Genomic DNA, 21,581 nt, shown 5'->3' with positions numbered 1-21,581 from the left:
GAGAAAATATAATATTGATCAATTAATTCATTTGATAATCATATATTAAGCACCTAATTTTTGTCAGGTATTATGTAGCAATTGAGAATATAAATACAAAAAGAAAAAATCTTTCTTTTAAGGAATTTACATTCTATTGGGTGAGTCAGCATGTCCTTTTGAGTATATATAAAATAATTATAAAATATAGTGCAACACAAGAAAGGAGGGCAAAATCTATGAACATTAATATTTAACATGTATATAGTAAAAAAAATTGCCTTTATCACTGTACTTAGAAGTTTAACAAACATCTTCATTTCTCCATAGAGATGTATTAATCATATAGTCCTTTCACATTTGTTAACTGCCCTTTTGCCAACCAATGACTTCTTGAAAAAGTAACTATTTGGGATCAATACTTTCAAATTTGGGTGAGGGTCAATTAATAGAAACCTAGAATTGCTTTGTCATTAATATGCATTTAGTAACTATTTTATATGTTGTGCTGTAGTGTTTTACCAAGTTGAAGAAACTACACTCTTGGAATTTGCAATCAGATTGGAAGGATTACAGAAATTTTAAGATATGCAAATACACAACACAGTAATGTTTTACTCTCTGTATAATTAATTTGAGCAGAATCAATTATCACTTCTGAGCAGATGATTCCCTTAAAAAAACTTATTTTTCTTCTTTATTTACATTGTCTTTGGAGTTTTATTTATTCTTTCAGAGTCAACTATCTCTTCTATATAGAGCCTGAAGAATTAAGTAAAATCTTCAAGGGAGAGAGGACACAGAGAGAGAAAAAATAAGGTTTGAAATCACAAGATTGTAGTTTTGGTAAAGCTATTTAGTGCTTAATAAGAGCAATGGGAGACAGATTTTTTTTTTGGCATAAAGGTCATTCAATAACATTGACCCAATTGAGTCACAATCTTTCAGTTGATTTAGTTATAAATCAATAAGTATTAAGCACAACTATTAATCAGACATTCTGCTAAATATGGAATATTTAGGAGAAAAATACAACAGCTTCTACCCTCTAGGAATGTATATTCTATTTGGGTAGATAGAATGTATTTATATACTAAAAATATTTTAACATAAAGGCCATTTTTGATGGAAGGCATTAGAAGTTGAAGGCATCCTAAAAGAACTCAAAAAGATGACTTTTGAGTTGAAATTTGATATGGATTCCAAGATATAAGGAAGCAAATATAGTCCAGAGATTGAATATAGCCTATGCAAAAATATGGTCATTGAATGTGGAATCTTATGTGAAAAATATCAAGAAGATTACTTTTGTTGGACCATAAAGTGAAAAACAAAGGAGTAACATCAGTCAGCCAACAAGCATTAGTGACTTCCCAGACATCGTATAATAAATCTGGACAGAAAATTTAGAGCCAGGTTATAAAGAACTTTAAACATCAAACAAAATTAATAGGGAGCTTCTAGAGTTTATTGAGTAAGGAACTGATATAATCAGAAGTATACTTTAGAAAAACCATTTTGGCATCTTGCCATTGTAGATGGTTGTTGGATCTCATATGAGAAGGACCTAGATTCAAACTCTACCTCCAACACTCATCATATGACTCTTAAGTCACCTTTCCTGAGTCTTTGATTCCTCAACTGTCAAATGAGGGAGTGGAATTAAATGATGTTTAAGGCCATCTCAAACTCCATATCTATAATCTGGATGATTGACTAGCAATAAGAGAAGTAGAATTTATGAAATACGTATGATGTATATTATACTAGATGTTTGTGAAAAAAAAATCATGGGTCTTTTCTATTACCTAGCCTCTGAAGTTATGATATCTAGTCTTGAGATTTTGGAAGATTCTCTCTTCTGGGACCAAGCATGGTCCCTTTAGATGAAGTAGTAAAACAGTAGTAATAGTTTCAGTTCCGTTTTATAGGGCTCAGAAAGACTTCTGTATATTGCAGTATATCTGAGAATTCATAGATAAAGCATTTTCCTCCATTCAGAGCTATATATAAGAATGATGGGGCTTTGTCTTAGGTCAACCAAATTCAGAGAGTGTTTTATCATTACCATGGTAACAGAATTGAATTTAGCATTTAATTGACAAGAATACTTTGTAAAACAAAGTAAGGAAGTAGTAAGCATTCTAGTTCTTTTCCATCTAGTATTAAAGCATCCTAAGGTCTTTGACTTCTGTTCCTTCTCTCAATTGAATTTCCAGGAGTAGCACAAGGGATACACAAAAATGTAAATTATAACCTAATTCTTCCTTCTAATTTTGTGTTGTCCAGTCAATTGTCAGTTAAAGGAGCCTTTTCCCATCTTATAATATCATATGGATATCAGTGAAGGATAATTAGTCCATCTGTTATCATCCATTCTAACTATATGACTAGCCAACCTTCTTTTCTGGACATAAATTTATCTTGTGATATCCAGGAGGTACTTCAGCCAAAGGAACTAAAAAAGCCTTAGCATCTGGATCCTATGAGTACCTTATGGTATTAGACAATGTCCTCATGTCTTTTTTTTTTTAATTTTTATTTAATAATTACTTTATACTGACAGAATCCATGCCAGGGTAATTTTTTTTTGACAACATTATCCTTTGCACTTGTTTCTGTTCCAATTTTTTCCCCTCCCTCCCTTCACCCCCTCCCCTAGATGGCAAGCAGTCCTTTATATGTTGGGTATGTTGCAGTATATCCTAGATACAATATATGTTTGCAGAACTGAACAGTTCTCTTGTTGCACAGGGAGAATTGGATTCAGAAGGTATAAATAACCCGGGAAGAAAAACAAAAATGCAGATAGTTCACATTCGTTTCCCCGTGTTCTTTCTTTGGGTGTAGCTGCTTTTGTCCGTCATTTATCAATTGAAACTCAGTTAGGTCTCTTTGTCAAAGAAATCCACTTCAATCAAAATATGTCCCCTCATACAATATTGTTGTCGAAGTGTATAATGATCTCCTGGTTCTGCTCATTTCACTTAGCATCAGTTCATGTAAGTCTCGCCAGTCCTCTCTGTATTCATCCATTTCTTACAGAACAATAATATTCCCATAACATTCATATACCACAATTTACCCAGCCATTCTCCAATTGATGGGCATCCATTCATTTTCCAGTTTCTAGCCACTACAAATAGGGCTGCTACAAACATTTTGTCACATACAGGTCCCTTTCCCTTCTTTAATATTTCTTTGGGATATAAGCCCAATAGAAACACTGCTGGATCAAAGGGTATGCACAATTTGATAATTTTTTGGGCATAATTCCAGATTGTTCTCCAGAATGGTTGGATTCGTTCACAACTCCACCAACAATGCATTAGTGTCCCAGTTTTCCCGCATCCCCTCCAACATTCATCATTATTTTTTTCCTGTCATCTTAGCCAATCTGACAGGTGTGTAGTGGTATCTCAGAGTTGTCTTAATTTGCATTTCTCTGATCAATAATGATTTGGAACACTCTTTCATATGAGTGGTAATAGTTTCAATTTCATCCTCTGAAAATTGTCTGTTCATATCCTTTGACCATTTATCAATTGGAGAATGGCTTGATTTCTTATAAATTTGAGTCAGTTCTCTATATATTTTGGAAATGAGGCCTTTATCAGAACCTTTAACTGTAAAGATGTTTTCCCAATTTGTTGCTTCCTTTCTAATCTTGTTTGCATTAGTTTTGTTTGTACAAAGGCTTTTTAATTTGATGTAATCAAAATTTTCTATTTTGTGCTCAGTAATGGTCTCTAGTTCATCTTTGGTCACAAATTTCTTTCTCCTCCACAAGTCTGAGAGATAAACTATTCTATGTTCCTCTAATTTATTTATCATCTCGTTCTTTATGCCTAGGTCATGGACCCATTTTGATCTTATCTTGGTATATGGTGTTAAGTGTGGGTCCATGCCTAATTTCTGCCATACTAATTTCCAATTATCCCAGCAGTTTTTATCAAATAATGAATTCTTTTCCCAGAAGTTAGGGGCTTTGGGTTTGTCAAACACTAGATTGCTATAATTGACTATTCTGTCTTGTGAACCTAACCTTTTCCACTGATCCACTAATCTATTTCTTAGCCAATACCAAATGGTTTTGGTGACTGCTGCTTTATAATATAATTTTAGATCAGGTACAGCTAAGCCACCTTCATTTGATTTTTTTTTTCATTAATTCCCTTGAGATTCTCGACTTTTTATTGTTCCATATGAATTTTGTTGTTATTTTTTCTAGATCCTTAAAATATTTTCTTGGAAGTCTGATTGGTATAGCACTAAATAAATAGATTAATTTAGGGAGTATTAATGTCCTCATGTCTTATAATTATTTCCTCACTGACACTAAATAGAAAGAACTAATTCATGTATTCATTCAGCATTTTATTGAGCAGCTACAATGGATAAAGCACAAATAAGTTTTTAAACCACCTTTAAATGATAGAAAGAAAAATAAGATATAATTCCTGTGCCCATAAAATTTTTAGTCTAATGAGGACATGAAGAGACATATACAAATATAACAAAAGGCATAATATAGAGTTTAGAGTAATGAAAGATTATCTCATAGAGGAGATAGCATTTGATATAGGTTTTTTTTTTAAAAAAAAAAAAAAAGAATGTATAGACATCAAACAGTAGTTGCTAGAAGATTGAATAAAGTATTCATGACAATGGGAACTATGTCAACAAAAACATGGAGTGAAAAATATAGGTGCTTTGGGGGGTTGAAATACAAAGAAATCAGACTTCAAAGGGAAAGAATTGGAATGTGAGTTGAAATATTATCTGGTTCTAATCCATTCATGAACAGAGGCTTTATCAAGAACATCTCTAATAAACAATAATTCATCTACTTAAAGGTCTCCAGTTATCATTGTTTCATTTAACAGTATGGGACAGGTATGTTTCTTTACATAGACCTGAGCTATATACCTCTACAAAATGAAAAACAAATGAAACCCCTAGGAGTTTTACTTAGACACAGAAAATTGTTACAAATGGGCATAGTTAATATTAGATGGGCTTTTGTAATTAATAGAAGACACACAAATATATTTTAAGTGAACACTTTAAGTATCCAATTTGTTCAATAATTCTGAAAAGTAATTTGGAATTATACTTAGAGACTAAATTGTTCTTAATCTTTAATTAAGAGATTTCATTCCCAGATTTATGTACCCCAAGGAGATTGAAAATAGAAAGTATCCATATAAAACAAAATAATTATTGGAGTCCTTTTGTAATAACAAAGAACTGAAAACATACAAAAATCTACTGATATAGAATAGCTATACAATTTGTTAAAAAAAAAGAATTGTAATGGGGATACTTTGAAAGAAATGATTAAAATGAAAATTATAGAAATACATGAAAAAATTTAGATGACCTGAATTGATGCAGAGTGAAGAAAGCAAAACTAGGAAAATAGTAATAGTGATAACATCTAGAGGGCTGGAACTCTGGAAAAGTACATTTGAAACAAGGATACTTACAGCAAGGTATTTACTCAGTGTGATTGATAAAATAATGGTTCTTTAGTTCATACATACTTGGTGTACTGTAAAGATGTAATTATACTGAGGTACTGAGCAATATTTCTATTTGGAAATAGAGATATTCCATCTTTGACCATCCTCCTGGTGGCTCTCCTGCTTACTTCACTCCTCCACTAAGATCAAGACTGGTTCTGAGAATCTCCAGAGAAGTAGCCAGGACATTACAATAACATATAGAAAGAACACACAAAAAAGAAAAAAAGAACTTGTCTGCAATTTTAATGATCATGGTTGGTTTTTGAGAAAGAGAAAATTCATGTCACTTCCATTTTTGCAGAAATAGGGGCACTGAGTATGAGACATTACATGTGCTATCAAATTGGGTGAACTGTTGATTAGTTTTGCTTAACTTTTTTCCATCTTTTTATTATCTTATAAGGTATTATGAGAGGCATGTGTATGGAAAACAAATGTATATAAAATAAAAACTCATTAGTATTAGTGAATAAGCTATAAAATTTCCATGGTAGTCTTTTCACAAATATTTATCATTTATATTGTAAGACATGCTGTCCTTTTATCCCATTTTTTGTTGCTTCTAGATATATAATAAAACCCGCACTACAATTTTTTTTTTACCTCTCCACAGACTATATACAAACCATTTCTCCACAGACTTGCAACTTCTTTCTTCATTCTGGTTTTATTTATAGTTGAACTTCAAAATTGATATGATGCAGTTCTTCCAGAAATATGCCTGCTTTTTGTTCATGTTTCAAGGATCTGACACTGAAAGTATCAATAGGAAATTGAAATAAGACCTAGACTTGGTATTTAATTATAGAGGTTCAACTGAACCACAAGGGACCAAGACAGCAAATGATTCAGGGATCTATTTAGATAGCTCAATGCATGTTAACCCACCTGATGTCTCAGGGAGAATTATAATTTGTGGAAAGTAGAAAATAGTCTTACACAGCAATCATTTCTTATCTCTCCTTTCTTTAAGAGAGGTTTTGAGACAATGATAGCTATTTGTTTCATCCAATATTTCCAGTACAAGGATATGATGCTCTTTTAAGGGTTTGTAGAAGAAGCCATTTTTAAGGGTTTGTAGAAGAAGCCATTTTCTCTGGTCTCTAGTTAAGTGTAACAGTATCACTGAGACCAGGAGGATAATAGTTAATTTAGTCATTTTAGCTCTTAACTAAATAGTGATTCAACAAATGACAATCATAGATACAAACAGTAAATTACAAATTGAGGAGTATTATACAATTTAGTTTGGGTGATAGATACTTGGAAGTAGAATGAGATATAATTAGCTAGCTTGGTCTTCTGAAAAGGTTCAGTTTGTATGTTGCTAATCTTGATAGGTAAGTTTATTTAATACAGACTGAATATTTTCAATTCCTTCAATTGACCATCAGATCATATGGTATAATCTTAAGCTTGTTAAACATCCTAACTGCTCTTTTGTGGATATTTTCCAGCTGTTCTTTGACCTACCTAAAATGTGATTACCAGAGAAAATGTAATGTTCCAGATGGATTCTGACCAAATTGAGCAGCAGCATCACCTCCTCATTCTGAAATGTTACGTATCTAAAGATTGTCGTATTAATATCTTTTTCAAATTGTTGTCTACTCATATTATTCCCATCTTGCATGTGAATGTAACATCATTAAGCCTTTTCAAAGTAATTTTTACTCAATGATATAATCATAAATAAACAAACTTACTATTCCCAACACATTGGAGATATAAGTCCCCTCCAACACTTTCCTCTGGCCCCAGCTATGACCACCTCATCCTCTCAAGAGGAAAAAAAAAAGATGTGGATTAATATCTAGCCCAATTCCTATATCCTTGATCTATTTCTATAGTGCATAATTTGGTTTAAGTCCAAAATCTAACCTTTGGTTCCAGTTTCAGGTATGATGGATCTTGACTAAAAGTTGTCTAAAAGATCTTGACTACAATCCTAGATCAAATGTTGCCATGACTTAAAAATAACAGATTCTTCAGCATCTGAAACTATAAAATAGAATAGAAATGAACACCTCCCAGTCCCTTTTCTTAGAATCTGAGTAGAAAACAAATAAACAAGAGAACTAGAGTTCATATTGTACATAGCAAGTAGTGACAGTATTCCCAAAGTGTTAAAAAAAAAAAAGCGGCAAAAGAGGTAGAGATTAACTCTCAACAGCTTAAAGACAAAAGCAACCAATAAAATAAGGTTACCTCCAATCATGTAACAAGGTGATATAGCAGGTTCAATATTAGGCAAACTGGGCATGCTCAAAAGTTTTTGAAGCCATATATCAATATAAAATTTACATTTAATTCAGCTCAATTTGAACATCTTCCTGAAACTTTTCTGCCATCCAATTTGCTAGTTGTCACTTCTAGTTTTGTTTCTGCTGATTTTATAAACAAGACATTTATACCTTTATTCAAATCTTTAATGCTTACTACCAGTATCAATTGGGCAAGTCATTTTAACTTTTTTTTTTTATTTTGATTTCCTGATCTTTAAAATGAAGAGATTGGATTACATAGCATGAGACCACTTCCAACTCTAGATCTATAATTTTTACCAAAATAAAGCTTATCATCATAGGACAAATAACAAATCTTTGGGAAATCCATTAGATAATTCCAAATGAAGTGATTTTATTTACACACACACACACACACACACACACCCCACATATATTGCTGCAATCATTATTCTTTTTGTCTGGTTATTCATCTAGTCTGAATCTATCTAATTACATTGTCATCATTCTTCATGTCTACATGTTTTTTTTCCCACAAATATAGAAACTTTATTAAATATTTTGCTAAAATCTAGATTAGTCTGGTATAATATTTACTTTTGTTTAAGAAAGTTTTATTTTTTTATTTTTATATAATTTCCAAATATATCCATATACATTGCATTATTATTTTTAAAATGAGGATAAAAAGGAACTAATCACAAACCAGCTAAAGTATCGACCACATTTTGTATTCAATATATTACATCTATAAGTTTGAACCAACATTTGAAACATATTAATAAAATAAATGAAAATACAATAAAACTTAGGTAACAACACCTTTTGCAACTAAATAAATATGTTGCCTGCAGGAATCCTTATTTACAGATTAACGGACTTCATTTCTACTTGAGTTTAAGATCATTGTTTTACACCATATACTACAATAATTTCAAAATATTTATATTTCCAAAATAAAATATCACACTATAACAGATAATGAAAAGAGAATGAGATTGTTCCCCCTATGAATAGCTATAAAAGATTTCCATTCTCAACCAAGCAAGAAACAAAAGCAATAATAAAAAAAGAAATAGTTTCAATTTCAAGAAATTGAAAAGGTTTTTGATGAATTAAATCAATACAATTATAATAAGAGGATAAAACATTATGTGTGAAAAAAAAAATGTTTGTGTCTACTATCTCCTATTGTCTTAAAGGAAAGGAGGAATTTCAATAATTGGACATGAAATCCATTCCAGATACAGGAAGGGGTGTGAGTAGAAAACTAGTGGGGATTTTAAATAAAATACTAGTGAGTAGATTACAGCAACATGTCACAAAGATCACACATTATGAAAAGGCTGGATTTATACCAGAAACTTAGAACTGGTCCAATATTAGGAAACATGTGCACAATATTAATAATAAAAATAACAAATCATGTGGTTATATCAATAGATGTTGAAAAAAACTTTTGATAAAATATAATGCCCATTCCTAAAAACACTAGAGCAAAAGAATAAATGGAACTTTTCTTAAAATTATAAATGGTACCTATTTAAAACTAAGAACAAAGCATTATCAATAAAGATAAACTAGAACTAAACCAGAAGTGAGGGTGTCCCTTATCACTGCTATTATTCAATACAATATCAGACATTCTAGCTATAGAAACAAAACCAGATAAATTGAAGAAATAAGAATAGGTAAAGAAGAAACAAAAAAAATCATTTTTTGCAGATGATACAATAGTGTAAAGAACCCTAGAGAATGAAATGAAAAGTTAAAACAATTAACAATTTGAGCAAAGTTTCAAGATATAAAATGAACTCCCAAATACCATCAGTATTTCTATATATTCAAGAAAGTCCAGTATCAAAAAAAATAGAAAGAGAAATTACCTTTAATATACAGACAGATAATATAAAATACTTGGGAGTCTACTTATCAAAACTCTTACTGGAACTGTATGAACACAGTTTAAAAAAAACATTCTTTAAACAAAGAGAGATTTAAACAATTGGAGAAATTTTCAATACTCAGGGAAGACTGAGACAATGTAATAGAATGTTTGGTTGAACAAGTTTGTTACATAATTGTAATGGAATACTATTGTGCTCTAAGATGTTAAATATTTCAGGAAAATCTGGGAAGACTTAGATGAATTGTTGCAAAGTGAAATGAGCAAAACTAGAATATTGAACATAATAACAATAACAATAACATGTAATGATAATAAATTTATGAAAGACTTAGCTACTCTGAGAAAGAAAATTATCCAAGTCAGTTCCAAAAGACTCATGATAAAAAATGTTTTATCTACCTCCAGAGAGAGAATTAATCAGTCTAAGTGAAAACTGAAGTTTTGTTTTTTTTTTTTTTTTCATAACATATCTAATGTGGGAATGCTTTGCATGACTTCATATGTATAATAGATATTGTCTGTCTTGACTTCTCAATATTGGGGAGGGAAGAAGTGAGAGCAAATTTCAAATTGAAACAAAAAATTTAAAGTAAAATAAAAAAAAGGAAAAAAAAAGCCACAGTGAGTACAGAAGAAAGAATGAGAATGGGAGTGAATGATTAGTAGTTAAGTCTGACTGGAATATAAAATATGGAAGGGAAGTATTGTGATGAAAATCCCAAAAGGGAGGTTGTTGATGGTTGGAATGGCAAAATAATAAGGATATTATTTTTCACTTAGTAATAGAGAATCATTGAAGTTTTGTGAGTAGAGGAGTAACAGCTTTTTATGTAAAGAATGTGAGGAGATGCAAAAAAGCAAAATTAGGCAACTATTTAGATTGTTCAGTATTTTGTAATATAATTTGTAAGCACATAATAAGTATTAATGAAAATTAATTTAACACTGTACATTGCATCAAATTTCACCCAGAGAACCCTAAACATTCTTTTCTATATATCTTCCTGAAGCTTTTTCCTGCTATTCTTCAACAACTCTCTAGATAATTTTCTATAATAGCTGGCCTGATCTATTTACTTCTTCATTTTCCATCGTTTATGGTCTCTTCATTACAAAAAGGTTGTGACCCAAACTTTGTGATTGCTTTTTAATGAATGCAATGATTCCATAATACATGCACATTTGTTACACAATTAACACAATCTCCTGTATAATCGATTCTCCTCAAGATCAGTCAAGTAAGATGAGTTTTCTGAAAAAAATTCCCATTTTTCTCCAAAACTTATCGAGAACTCAAACTATGGTGGAGTGCAAAAGAACTGGATTTGCAATTAGAGATGTTGTATTTAAATTGTGTCTTTGCAATTCACTATATATGTGACTGGGGAGACATTTAATCTCTTGAGCCCGATTTTCCTCTTTTGTCAAATGAAAGGGTTGGACTAAGCAACTCTTTAGGTTCCTTCAAGTTCTAAATCTATAAGCCCTATGTTTGACATATTGAAGGTGTAATGATGGTTTTATATTTATGAATTTTATATTCATTTTATATTAATTTATATTCCTATCCTCATTAAAAAAAAAAAAAAGATACTTCTTCCGGCTCATTTTATTTCATTTATTTATTTGTTTTTTGGTGACTGAGTTTGCTACAATGGGGCTAAGCACCCTCATTTCCTGAATCACAGATGATTAGGGCTCTTCCTAATGTTCCATTTATGTTGTGAATACCTTTCTTTGGATTTTTCCAAAGTAAACAAGCAAAGACCTGTCATCTATACTCCCTCACTCAATTCCTTCCACCTATCCCTTTTGAAGGTGGAAACATCTCAAATCCATAACTTTTCTGGTTTAGCATCTTCTAGTTCAAGTGATTAATTGTATCAGCAAACTTTGTGACTTCTTTCTCCCCAGGCCGCAAAATTGCTAAGGAGTTTCATTTTCAGTCCAATTATTATAGCCAGCCACCTCATAGGGTAATATTAAAAACCTTGTTGCTCCTGGTGATTATCTTTGGTGCTTCTCTAATGGGGATGTTCTGAAAAAAGTTATCAGTGAGCCCTCTCCTAATTACTATATTTCATAATCTTGACAGGGCGTACTCTGTTGGAAAAGCTGTTTAGCCAGCAAGAGAATGCACCACCAGAAGAAGCGGAGAAATTTTGTTCTCGGATTATTGCGATGGGTCTTCTACTTCCTTTCAGCGATTGCTTCAGGGAGCAGTGTAACCAGAGTGCTCAGCAAAGCTCAGCTCCATTTGATGTAAGTCATGGAATATATCCATGTTTGTATTCCAGGCTGCAGGAATGGTATCTTTGATCTCTAATATTCTCTAATCACCCTATATATTTTGAACAGAACATCATACATGCTGCCTTTCCCCATTGGCTCTCTGTAGGTGTTCTCAAATGAACTCAGTATATTCCAGGTTTTCACATTTTCCCCCTTTATGGCTGCTTTTAATCTGCCAAGCTTCCTTTGCTTAGCAGACAGTTATATCGAGCATTTTCTAATCTACATCTCAATCACTGATAAGTGTATTGTCTGGATAAGTAATCTTTCCTGGCTGTGCAGGTACTTGTATACACATTCTTCCAGGAGCATAATAGCATATAATATCTTTCCTATGATTCAGCTGATGCTATTCCACAGGGTGAGACTTGTTCCCATTGGACCCGGGTTTCCATGAAACCTTGGATACTACATCAATACATTTCATAACTCATCTACGTATTTAAATAATCACATGAAGAAGCTTCATTGTTTGTTCCCTACCCATTGCTAATCAAGACAATTAATGCCCTAGGAAGGCAATTCAAAAGATATAGTCATCATTTTTAAGAACATCAACACAACCGGATTACTTTAAAGCAAAAATATCACCCGTCTTTCTTAGAGGTATGTGGTTTCTGTGGGGTATTAGTTGCAATAGACTCACATTTGTGAATAAATGTGTAGGAATTATTGTCAGTAAAGGATTAGTACATGATTGATTCAGCTGGATAAAGGTCAGTGCTAACAAGGATAAAGTCATGTCATTACTTTCATACTTGGTTCCAAGATGGTTTGATCCACTAATCTGGGCATCATCTCTCCAAGGTGGGTATGTTCTTTAAGTGATAAGTTTTGGAAAGAAATGTATAGTCCTTGGTGGGAGAAGTGTTATGGAATAAAAGGAGGTGTTTTTGTTTCTTTTTTCCCCTTTCCTTCTGTGAACCAGTGAAATCCTTGTTCTTGCTCAACTTCTATTCAAAATTTGCACTAAAATGGGTCAGTGACTGAACAGGCTATTTTGTCACCTTCTGGCTGCATTCCTTCTGAGAGAAGTTTCCCTAGGATGTTCAGTACTAGTAAAGCCTTCTTCTCAAGGCAATTCTTTTGTGTCTCTTCAAAGCTTGTGTTCTTTTTTTACACGGACATGTCAGCTGACCACTGCTGGCTGGGTTTGTTCAGTACCATAAAAATAGTTCCCCTCTCCTATAGGAGCGGTTGGATAAATCTGAGTCTTTCCCCTCTGTCTTCTCTGACAGAAGTGTGAGTCATCCTGGAGACAGAACTTGAGGAGCATAATAAGCAGGGTGAAGGCAGTGTTTATTTCCTCTCCCTCAGAGTTTTGAAGCTTTTAAAGTCAATCACCAAAAGAAATAGGATCTTCACAAGTCAGGAGAGACCTCTGATAAACACAACTGCAGAAAGCTGTTGTTTATATCCTATGTTCAGTACCTGCCTTTGCTTGAATCTATTCCCAAGGCAATTTATACTCTTTTCCATGAAGCTCAGAAGCAAAAAACATGAAGAAACAGGGTTTGAGGGGGAAAGAGAAAGGAGGTAACCAAAACAGTAGTATCAGTCTCACATCTATTTCTTCTTTTTATTTGCTGGAGGAGACAGCTCCCTGCAGTTTCCCTTACACACACACACACACACACACACACACACACACACACACCCCTATATACTTACATCCAGTCACATACTGATTCAGTATTCTTGTCTTTGGGCCACATTTGCTCATTTGGAAGAAGCTCATCACCATGTTCATTACAGTGATGAACTTTTCAGGTATAGAAACTCCCTATCTACTAAGTTATAGAGAATTTGCCAATATGCATTGTAATATTCACACTGATGAAATCACAAATACTTGGAAGTGTCTATTTGGAGAGATCAGTTTCTTTTATTCTGTTGATGATGTTAGAGTACAGTTCTACTAAAAAAAATGCTATTCCAAGAGGAATTATTTTTCAAATAGGGAATCAGTTTTCTATTTTTTTCCCCAGCATTTGAGAAAAGAAACCCCTGTTCTTTTTCCCACCCTTTTCCTGAAAACAAACAAATAAAAATGTCCCAAGTGAGGGGAAAAATTTGAAAATGAGAAGGCTCAAAAAAAAAAAATAAAGCAAAACTTTAATAGACCTTTGTAGAACTTTGGCTATTAATAGTTTTTTTTTAAATGGGTCACTCAAAGAATTTGTACTTTTTAAAAAGAAATATTAGAATCAGTATAAATTCAAAGGATCTGAGATGCTAATGAGGGATCAGTATGGAATAAGGCTGTTGTCAATGGAAATAGAATGTTTTATCCATATTAACAAATAGCTATTGGGAGGCCACCAAACCTATATATATATATATATATATATATATATATATAGCTGGCTATTTGGCATAGCTTAGATATTCAGTTTACTTGCTGGAATGAGAGACTTCCATTTCTGTTTATGACTTGTAAATACAAATGTAAGAAGTATCCCTTTCTTCTCTACTAATGAAAATGTTTTATTACTTTTTGAAATTGTAAAAGAAGTAATTGCTAAGAATTTTTCTAGGACTTAGTAAGGGCATAAAAATGCTTCTTCATTGATCACAACTCATTTCAGGAACAGGAAAAAATTAATTTGATGCCTATGATATCTGGAGAGAAGTATCCTTTCAGCCAAAAGAGAGTATTTAATTTTCTGGAAGCCACTAAATTTGCTACTCATAAATTATTTCAAAGATTAGAAAGGAGATTCAAAAAATAAAGACAAAATTAAAAGATAAAACACAATACCTAAACTGATCTTTTTTTTAAAAAAGCATTATTGCTTTATACAATTAATTTATTGTTTTGTCCAATCTTTTTGTCATGCTTTTCTTTTTTTGTCATTGGAAGAAGAGTCCAAATAATACTACATAATTTTTTCTTTTTCATATAATTGTCATATATAGTTCCCTAACTCCCTCACTCATGAAATAAACTCTAAAATAAAAGTGCTTCGAAGTTAGTAGAAGAAGAGTCTGGGATTTTGTTATTATGAATAGATTTCCCAGCTTCTACAATAAAGTTGTAGGCCATGAAAGATATTTTATGATTTTTCAGGGAAGAGATATCCTTTGAAAACCATTTCAGGTAGCCTTTCTCATTTGGCATCAGGAATCTAAAATGAATCTATATAAATGTGAGCTATAACTTAATTATTATTTTCCCCAGAAAACTCCCTTTCTCTACTAATTTCCTCATTTCTGACAGTGGTGCCATCATTCACCCAAGCAACAAAGATTTACTAATCACTAAAATTAGAAATAGAGAATAGGGATACAAAGACAGAAGCAAAATATTTCCTGTCCTCAAGGAGCTTATACAGTATCAGAGGAAATAGTACATATACAAAAGAGTAGAAAGTTGATATATTCTTAATAAACTTAATTATTATGTATATATAATATGTAATGCTTGTAATATTTATACCTACAATCATATTATAACGTATTACATATACCTACATATATTCTTAAAATGTTTTTAATATTGTATTTATAGTATGTTACATATCATGTATTACATCATAATGCATTAAAATCTATTATCAGGATAAATTCCAATTTATTATGCTTATATTTGTATAAGTAATTATAAATATTATACTGTATCAACAGTATGACAGACATAATCTTATTGTGTTGTATATCTATATATTATATATATATAAAATATAATACATAGATATTAAAAATTAATAGTCTATAAGTACAGAGCCTATTGGGAAAATGGAAGGATATAGATATAGGTCAAGGAGAAAACATCTGCAGTTTGAAGCAAATGAACAAGTAGTTGAGGAGCCTAGAAATGGAGCAAAGCAACAGTTACTCTATATAATTATATTTTCTGCCTTTCCATGTTGATCCAGATTTCGGTATAATATTGGATTCCAATATAAATACATAATTATAATTATATTTAATTATATATCATATGTAATATAGTATATACTATATATTATGAAACAAGATAATTGTCATTGGCATATATCCTAATATATTTATAATATCTACTGTTATATTTATGTTCATAATATATACATTAATATAAGTTCCTCAAGGGAAGATACTGTTTTGGCCTTTTTCTGTCTCTCCAGTGACTAGCTTGGTGTTTGGCACATTATAGGTACTTCAAAAATACTTGTTGAGGGACAGCTAGGTGTGCAGTGGTTAGAGTACCAGCCCTGAAGTCAGGAGGACCTGAGTTCAAATCTGGCCTCAGACACTTAACACTTACTAGCTGTGTGACCCTGAGCAAGTCACTTAACCCCAATTGCCATAGGGGGGAAAACAACCCTTGACTTGGTGAGGTGATTTTTGAATAGGGGAAAACAATATGAAATCAAGAAAGTTTCATGTAGAAGTTCCAGTTCTCAGAGGCAGAGGTGAGTTCACTTGAGACATGGGGTGGATGTATTAGGGAGGATAGGAATGGGAGGGCATGCAGCAAGTACAAAGGTATGGGAAAAAGAAGTAGATCTTCTAGGTCTCACATCAAGAAAAAGACAGTGTGACTTGGCCATAGTTCATAGGGTTCAAGAAATCAAGTAATAATGTGTAATAAGCCTTAAAACAAAGAATGTATTTAGTTTGTTTCAATATCAAGATGGTCTATATTTGATCCTAAGGTAATAGAAAGCCACAGAGGACTGATTTATCTATTGAGCAGAGAAGTGATATAGTTATTTATGGGGAGGGAGACATGGAGTTGTTTTGAATATGTCGAGTTTGAGATGCTTACAAGATATCAAATTTGACATGTCAAATAGGCTGTTATCAATGAAGAATACAAGATCACCAGAGACTACTAGGGCTAGATACATTAATATGGGGATCACCTGTAAGAGGTAGTAATTAAACACATAGAAGTAAATGCTAGAGGTGATGTTTTTGGTAAACAGGCGGGGTTTTGTTTGCCAAGTTCCTTTTATTCCTTTTTAATCTTTCCTTTTTATGCACGCCTGAGTTGGGTTAACAATGTGAGTAATAGAGTGCTAGTGTATGGGTATTATTATTTGTTTGATTAAGTGTAAAGGGCTGAAACTCTGAAAAGGTGCAGTTGAATCAGACCACAGAGCACTTATGGCTAATTACCTATTGGACAATAGCTCTATTAGCATATGTTTGGAATTTCTTTTCTCTCAGTTAATGCTGGGTCTTTGTTTGGGGTTAAGAGAATTGTAGGGAAGGATTAGGGGGTGGAGTGAGAGAGGCAAGAGAGCTTCACTTGGTGGCAGGACAAGGAGGAGAAAATTGTGGAGATTCTGGACTCTAGAATCAAGGAGGGATCCTTGGCAAAACTCTTGGTAGTTTTGTCCATCCCCTTCACTTTTTCCTCTAAAGACGAAGGACTTTTGCTTATCCTGACTCTGGCTTATCCTGAGGCCTCCAGAGAGCTAGTCCAGCCTTCACAATGAGTTCAATGAATGAGAGAGAGAATAGAAAAAAGGTTTGGGACAGAGATTTCAGGTACACACACATTGTTAAACAACACAAGAACATCTAGTGATCATGCAAAAGGACAAGGAAAATGAAATAAACATTGATATAATACCAACTTTAAGTCAGGCACTGTCCTAAGAGCTTACAAATATATGGAAAAGAACCCAGAGCAGCAGTATCACAAAAAGTCCCATAGGAGAGAGTATGTAGGAGAAAAGTGGTTAATACTGACAAATGTTGCACAGCAGGGATCAAGAAGGATCTTTCTAAAGTTTAATCTCTCCCTATCTTTGGTTCCTTCTCTGATGCCTCTGAATAGACACCCCCCCCCCCCAACCTTGGAAAAAAATCTCACTAGACCACAACATTTCTTCTCACTTTAAGATTGCTCCTCACTTTGAGTTAAATTCGTAGGAAAATAAAGATAAAGCTACCTATATCTGTTACCCACCTTTGTCTTCTCACTCACTCTATGATCATTTGCAAACTAGTTTTCAGTCTCATCACAAATGAAATTGCTGTCTCCAAAGTTATCAATGATCCATTATCAAATCTGGTGGTCTTTTCTCAATCTTCACCTCTTTTGACTTCTTCAGCATTTGACATGATTCACAGTTTTTTCCTCCCACATAGTCTCTCCTTTCTGGAGTTTTATGATATTATACTCCCTTGATTTTCCTCATATTCCTTTAGCCCTTACTTTTCAATTTCCCTTGCTGGGTAATCACTTGCACTCCCAACTTTGGATAGACCAAAACAATCTGTCTTGTGCCATCATCTCTCTCCGCACTTAATTATCATCTATTCCAATAGCTCACAGATCTATATATTCAGTTCTAAACTCTGTGATATAGTCCCGTCCCCCAAAACTGCCTTTTGGAATATCATACTGGATATACTGTCAACATTTTAAATTAAACATGTCTCAATTTAAATTCATTACCTGTCCTCTTAATGCAAACCTCTTTTGACCTTATTCCACATTTTAATTAAGTATCAGTTCTTTGAATTTCTTTCCACAATACCTCTTACATCCATCTCTTTCTCTCTACTCATACAACCCATACTAACTTAGGACTTCATTACCTCTTAACTGGGATATTTTAATAGCTTCCTAATTAATGTCTTCCTCCATTCCAATTCATACTCCACAAGATGCCAAAGTTATTTTTTTTTTCTGAAAATATCAAGGCAGATCATATAATTCACTTACTCAATAAAATTCAAGAGTTCTTCATCACCTATGGAACAAATATAAACTCTGTTGATTATTCAAAGCTCTTCAAAACCTGATTTCAATTTTTTTTCTAGCCTTATTACACATTATTCTTTCTGTTATACTCTATAGCTGTTTCTTAACCTGGAATCCTTGAGCATTCTTTTAAAATTTTACTTCTGTATTTCAATGCAATTGATTTCCCTTATAATACTATTTTATTTTTAAACATTTAAACACATTCCAATAAAGGATTTGTAGGTTTCACCACACTTTTAAAGGAATCCATGATACAAAAGTCTAAGAACCTCCATTTTAGCACAGTTAACAAGTACAATTATTTAATATTGGAGCTTTTTCAACCTCCCATTCCTAATCCAAGTCTATTTAGCTCCCACTTTCCTGATGATGGATCCCTTCAAAAATCATTCTCCCTCCAATATTTCAGAATTTCAGGATCTTTCCCTTATTGAATCTATTTTCCTAGAATATCTTTTCACTAGAGCCCCTCATCATACTTCACCTGAATAGCTTAAGTTGATTTACTGGTGCTTTTTGAGCCAGGTATCAAAAATGTCCTTTATGTGGTAAAAAGAAAAATAGCAACTACCCTGAAGCTTCAATTTTGTTTCCTTTGAAAACTGAGAGAAAACATGGTGATCTTTTATTATCTGTACAACTTAAATAATTCAGGTAAGAGATGATAAAAGAGCAACATTAATGAATTTCTGGTGTGAAACTGAATTTTTTATATGTGTACTTTAATCTATAATTCTAAATTGTATATATGGGATATATAGTGTGTCTCGAGCAGAACAATACACTTCTTTGTGGCTACATCTTTTTCCTTTATTTAAAACTTGCATTTTTTAGAGGAAGGTCATTGATTGCACTTTGAAATGTGTTTTATGAAAAAATAAAGAAAAGGAAAAGGGGTGTTTTATAAGAGGAAAAAGGAGAGGCCTGTGATTTTTTAAAAGGAATTTATTGGACTTAGATCAGATTTACAAATAAATGTATCTTGATAAGGGCAGTAAGGTAAGCTGTGAAAAGAATATAAAACCTTTGAGGGAAGAGTATTTCATTCTTGTCTTTGTTTTCCCAGTACCTAGCAGATCGCACAATAGGTGTGTAAAATTCTTGCTACTTAACTGACATCCTTATTTTAAAATTAGGCTGATTGTTCCATTTCAGATAAGAAAAGTTTCTTCTCTTCAAAATGGTTGAAATCAAATCAGTTGAACAGTAATTAAAGGCAAATAGAACTTTCTTTACCTGTAATTTTTGCACCTTTAGTTCTATAATAGAATAAACTTTGAGTATGTATATTATTTAAGATTTGATAAGAGGTTACCACTAGTAAAAAGGGAGAGATACACACAGAGAAATAAAAATAGACAACAATAGAGTGACAAAGAGTGACAGAGACAGAACAGTTTAAAAAAAAAAAAAAAAGTAAGACTGATTCTTGATACAGCAGAAAGTTTCCTGAAACTGTAAAAAACCCTCTTCAATAGTCCTTTTCTTAAAATCTGGGTGCCAGGTTAATATGTATCAGCTGTGAAATTAAATTTTAAAAAGTTCTAAAATATCTTTATAGGGTTCCTTTGTGGGAGAAAACTGTGGAACTATGTTCCATATCAATCTGTGCAGGGAGCCAATACTGCTATTTGGTCTCATCCAATCTGGAGAAGTAGAGATAGGGCATGTGATAAAACATTGAGACACTCTAATTTCTGGAATACTTTTCTACCCAACCATAATATTATTATAAATGAGGGTTGATCACACTGAGGATAAACTATGAGCTTGTCGTAGCATAACTGAGTCATTTTAATTATTTTTCCCCTCACTCCACATTGTCAGGGGAGAAATATCTCTTCTCTGCTGCCAGAATATATTTACCACAATTTACCACAAGGTAAAAACCTAGTTTTATTATTATGCTCAAATATAGGTTTAGGCCACAGAGAAATCCTAAACACCTTTAGTATTTTCACAAGTTGTCAGAGTGACAGAGAGATAATTCTTTTAATTTATTGAAATTTTGTACATTCTTCTTAGGCCATATAAAAGATAGATACATAATCCCATACTTCCTTTACTGCCATGAAAATTGAATAAATTTAGATAAATGGATCTCATATATTTCTTAAGGAAATAAAATTTATCAAATAAACTCTATAGGTAAATTAAACCAGATTGAATTACATTCAGAGAGTTCATAAAATGGCTGATTGAGAGGAAAGTTTTACATGTCATCAAGAAGTCAGGGATAATTGAAATCTGCTTCTGACTTCTTATCTAAGGAATCTTTAAGGATCTAAGTGAATTTTCAAGTTTGGGTCAGGTAAGGTTAATATTTACCAAAAGTTGCAGGAGGAATAAAATAAAATAAAAAAAAAATGCTCCTTTTACCATCCTATGACAAAATAACAAATTCCTCAGGAAGACCCACAGAGAATTGCAAGTCCTCTGGAGATTGGTGTTTTGAGAAGATTTCTACCCTGGAGGTTAGAGAAATGCTCTTGGCTTTTTTTTTTTCCTCTCAAAGATGTTGCTGCTTTTGGAATTCTCAGGGGTTAAACACTAACTTATCTGATGAAAGGTATTTTAGATGAAGGAATTTTTTCCTCCTACATAGCTCATTAAGTCTTTGGTCATTTTCTTTTTCTTTTTCTTTTTCTTCTTCTTTTTTTTTTTTTTTTTTTTTTTTTTTTTGTGACTGAGGAAGTGCTTAGCTGAGAAAGATTTAATTGGTTTCCAGGCAGTTAACAGAATCGCCTAGAAATGCTATTCAGGGAAGTGTTAGTCCCTCCTCCCCTTTCCTCCTTAAACACACTCAGAGGTCTCATTAGAAGGAAATGAGATGCAAAATGCCTTTATTTTTCATTCAAGAAGATCTAAAATATTATACCTTTTAAGATGTATTTTAAATATTTTCCTTTAATATTTTACTA

The 21,581-nt window shown here is 32.5% G+C and overlaps 1 protein-coding gene across 2 annotated transcripts in view; it reads left to right on the top strand.

The window, feature by feature from the left end:
- The window catches only part of FMN2 (formin 2), a 446,111-nt gene that overhangs the window by 43,450 nt on the left and 381,080 nt on the right, over nucleotides 1–21,581 (top strand). For both annotated transcript variants that reach the window (XM_051993530.1, XM_051993529.1), the window contains exon 2: nucleotides 11,758–11,924. In XM_051993530.1, the coding sequence (XP_051849490.1) occupies nucleotides 11,758–11,924 (167 nt within the window). The remainder of the gene's footprint in view (nucleotides 1–11,757; nucleotides 11,925–21,581) is intronic.

The sequence above is a fragment of the Antechinus flavipes genome, chromosome 4 (genome assembly GCF_016432865.1).
Source record: "Antechinus flavipes isolate AdamAnt ecotype Samford, QLD, Australia chromosome 4, AdamAnt_v2, whole genome shotgun sequence".
NCBI classification, from domain to species: domain Eukaryota; kingdom Metazoa; phylum Chordata; class Mammalia; order Dasyuromorphia; family Dasyuridae; genus Antechinus; species Antechinus flavipes.
The sequence above is the reverse complement of the archived record's forward strand: the minus strand, read 5'-3'. Positions and strand labels throughout refer to the sequence as shown.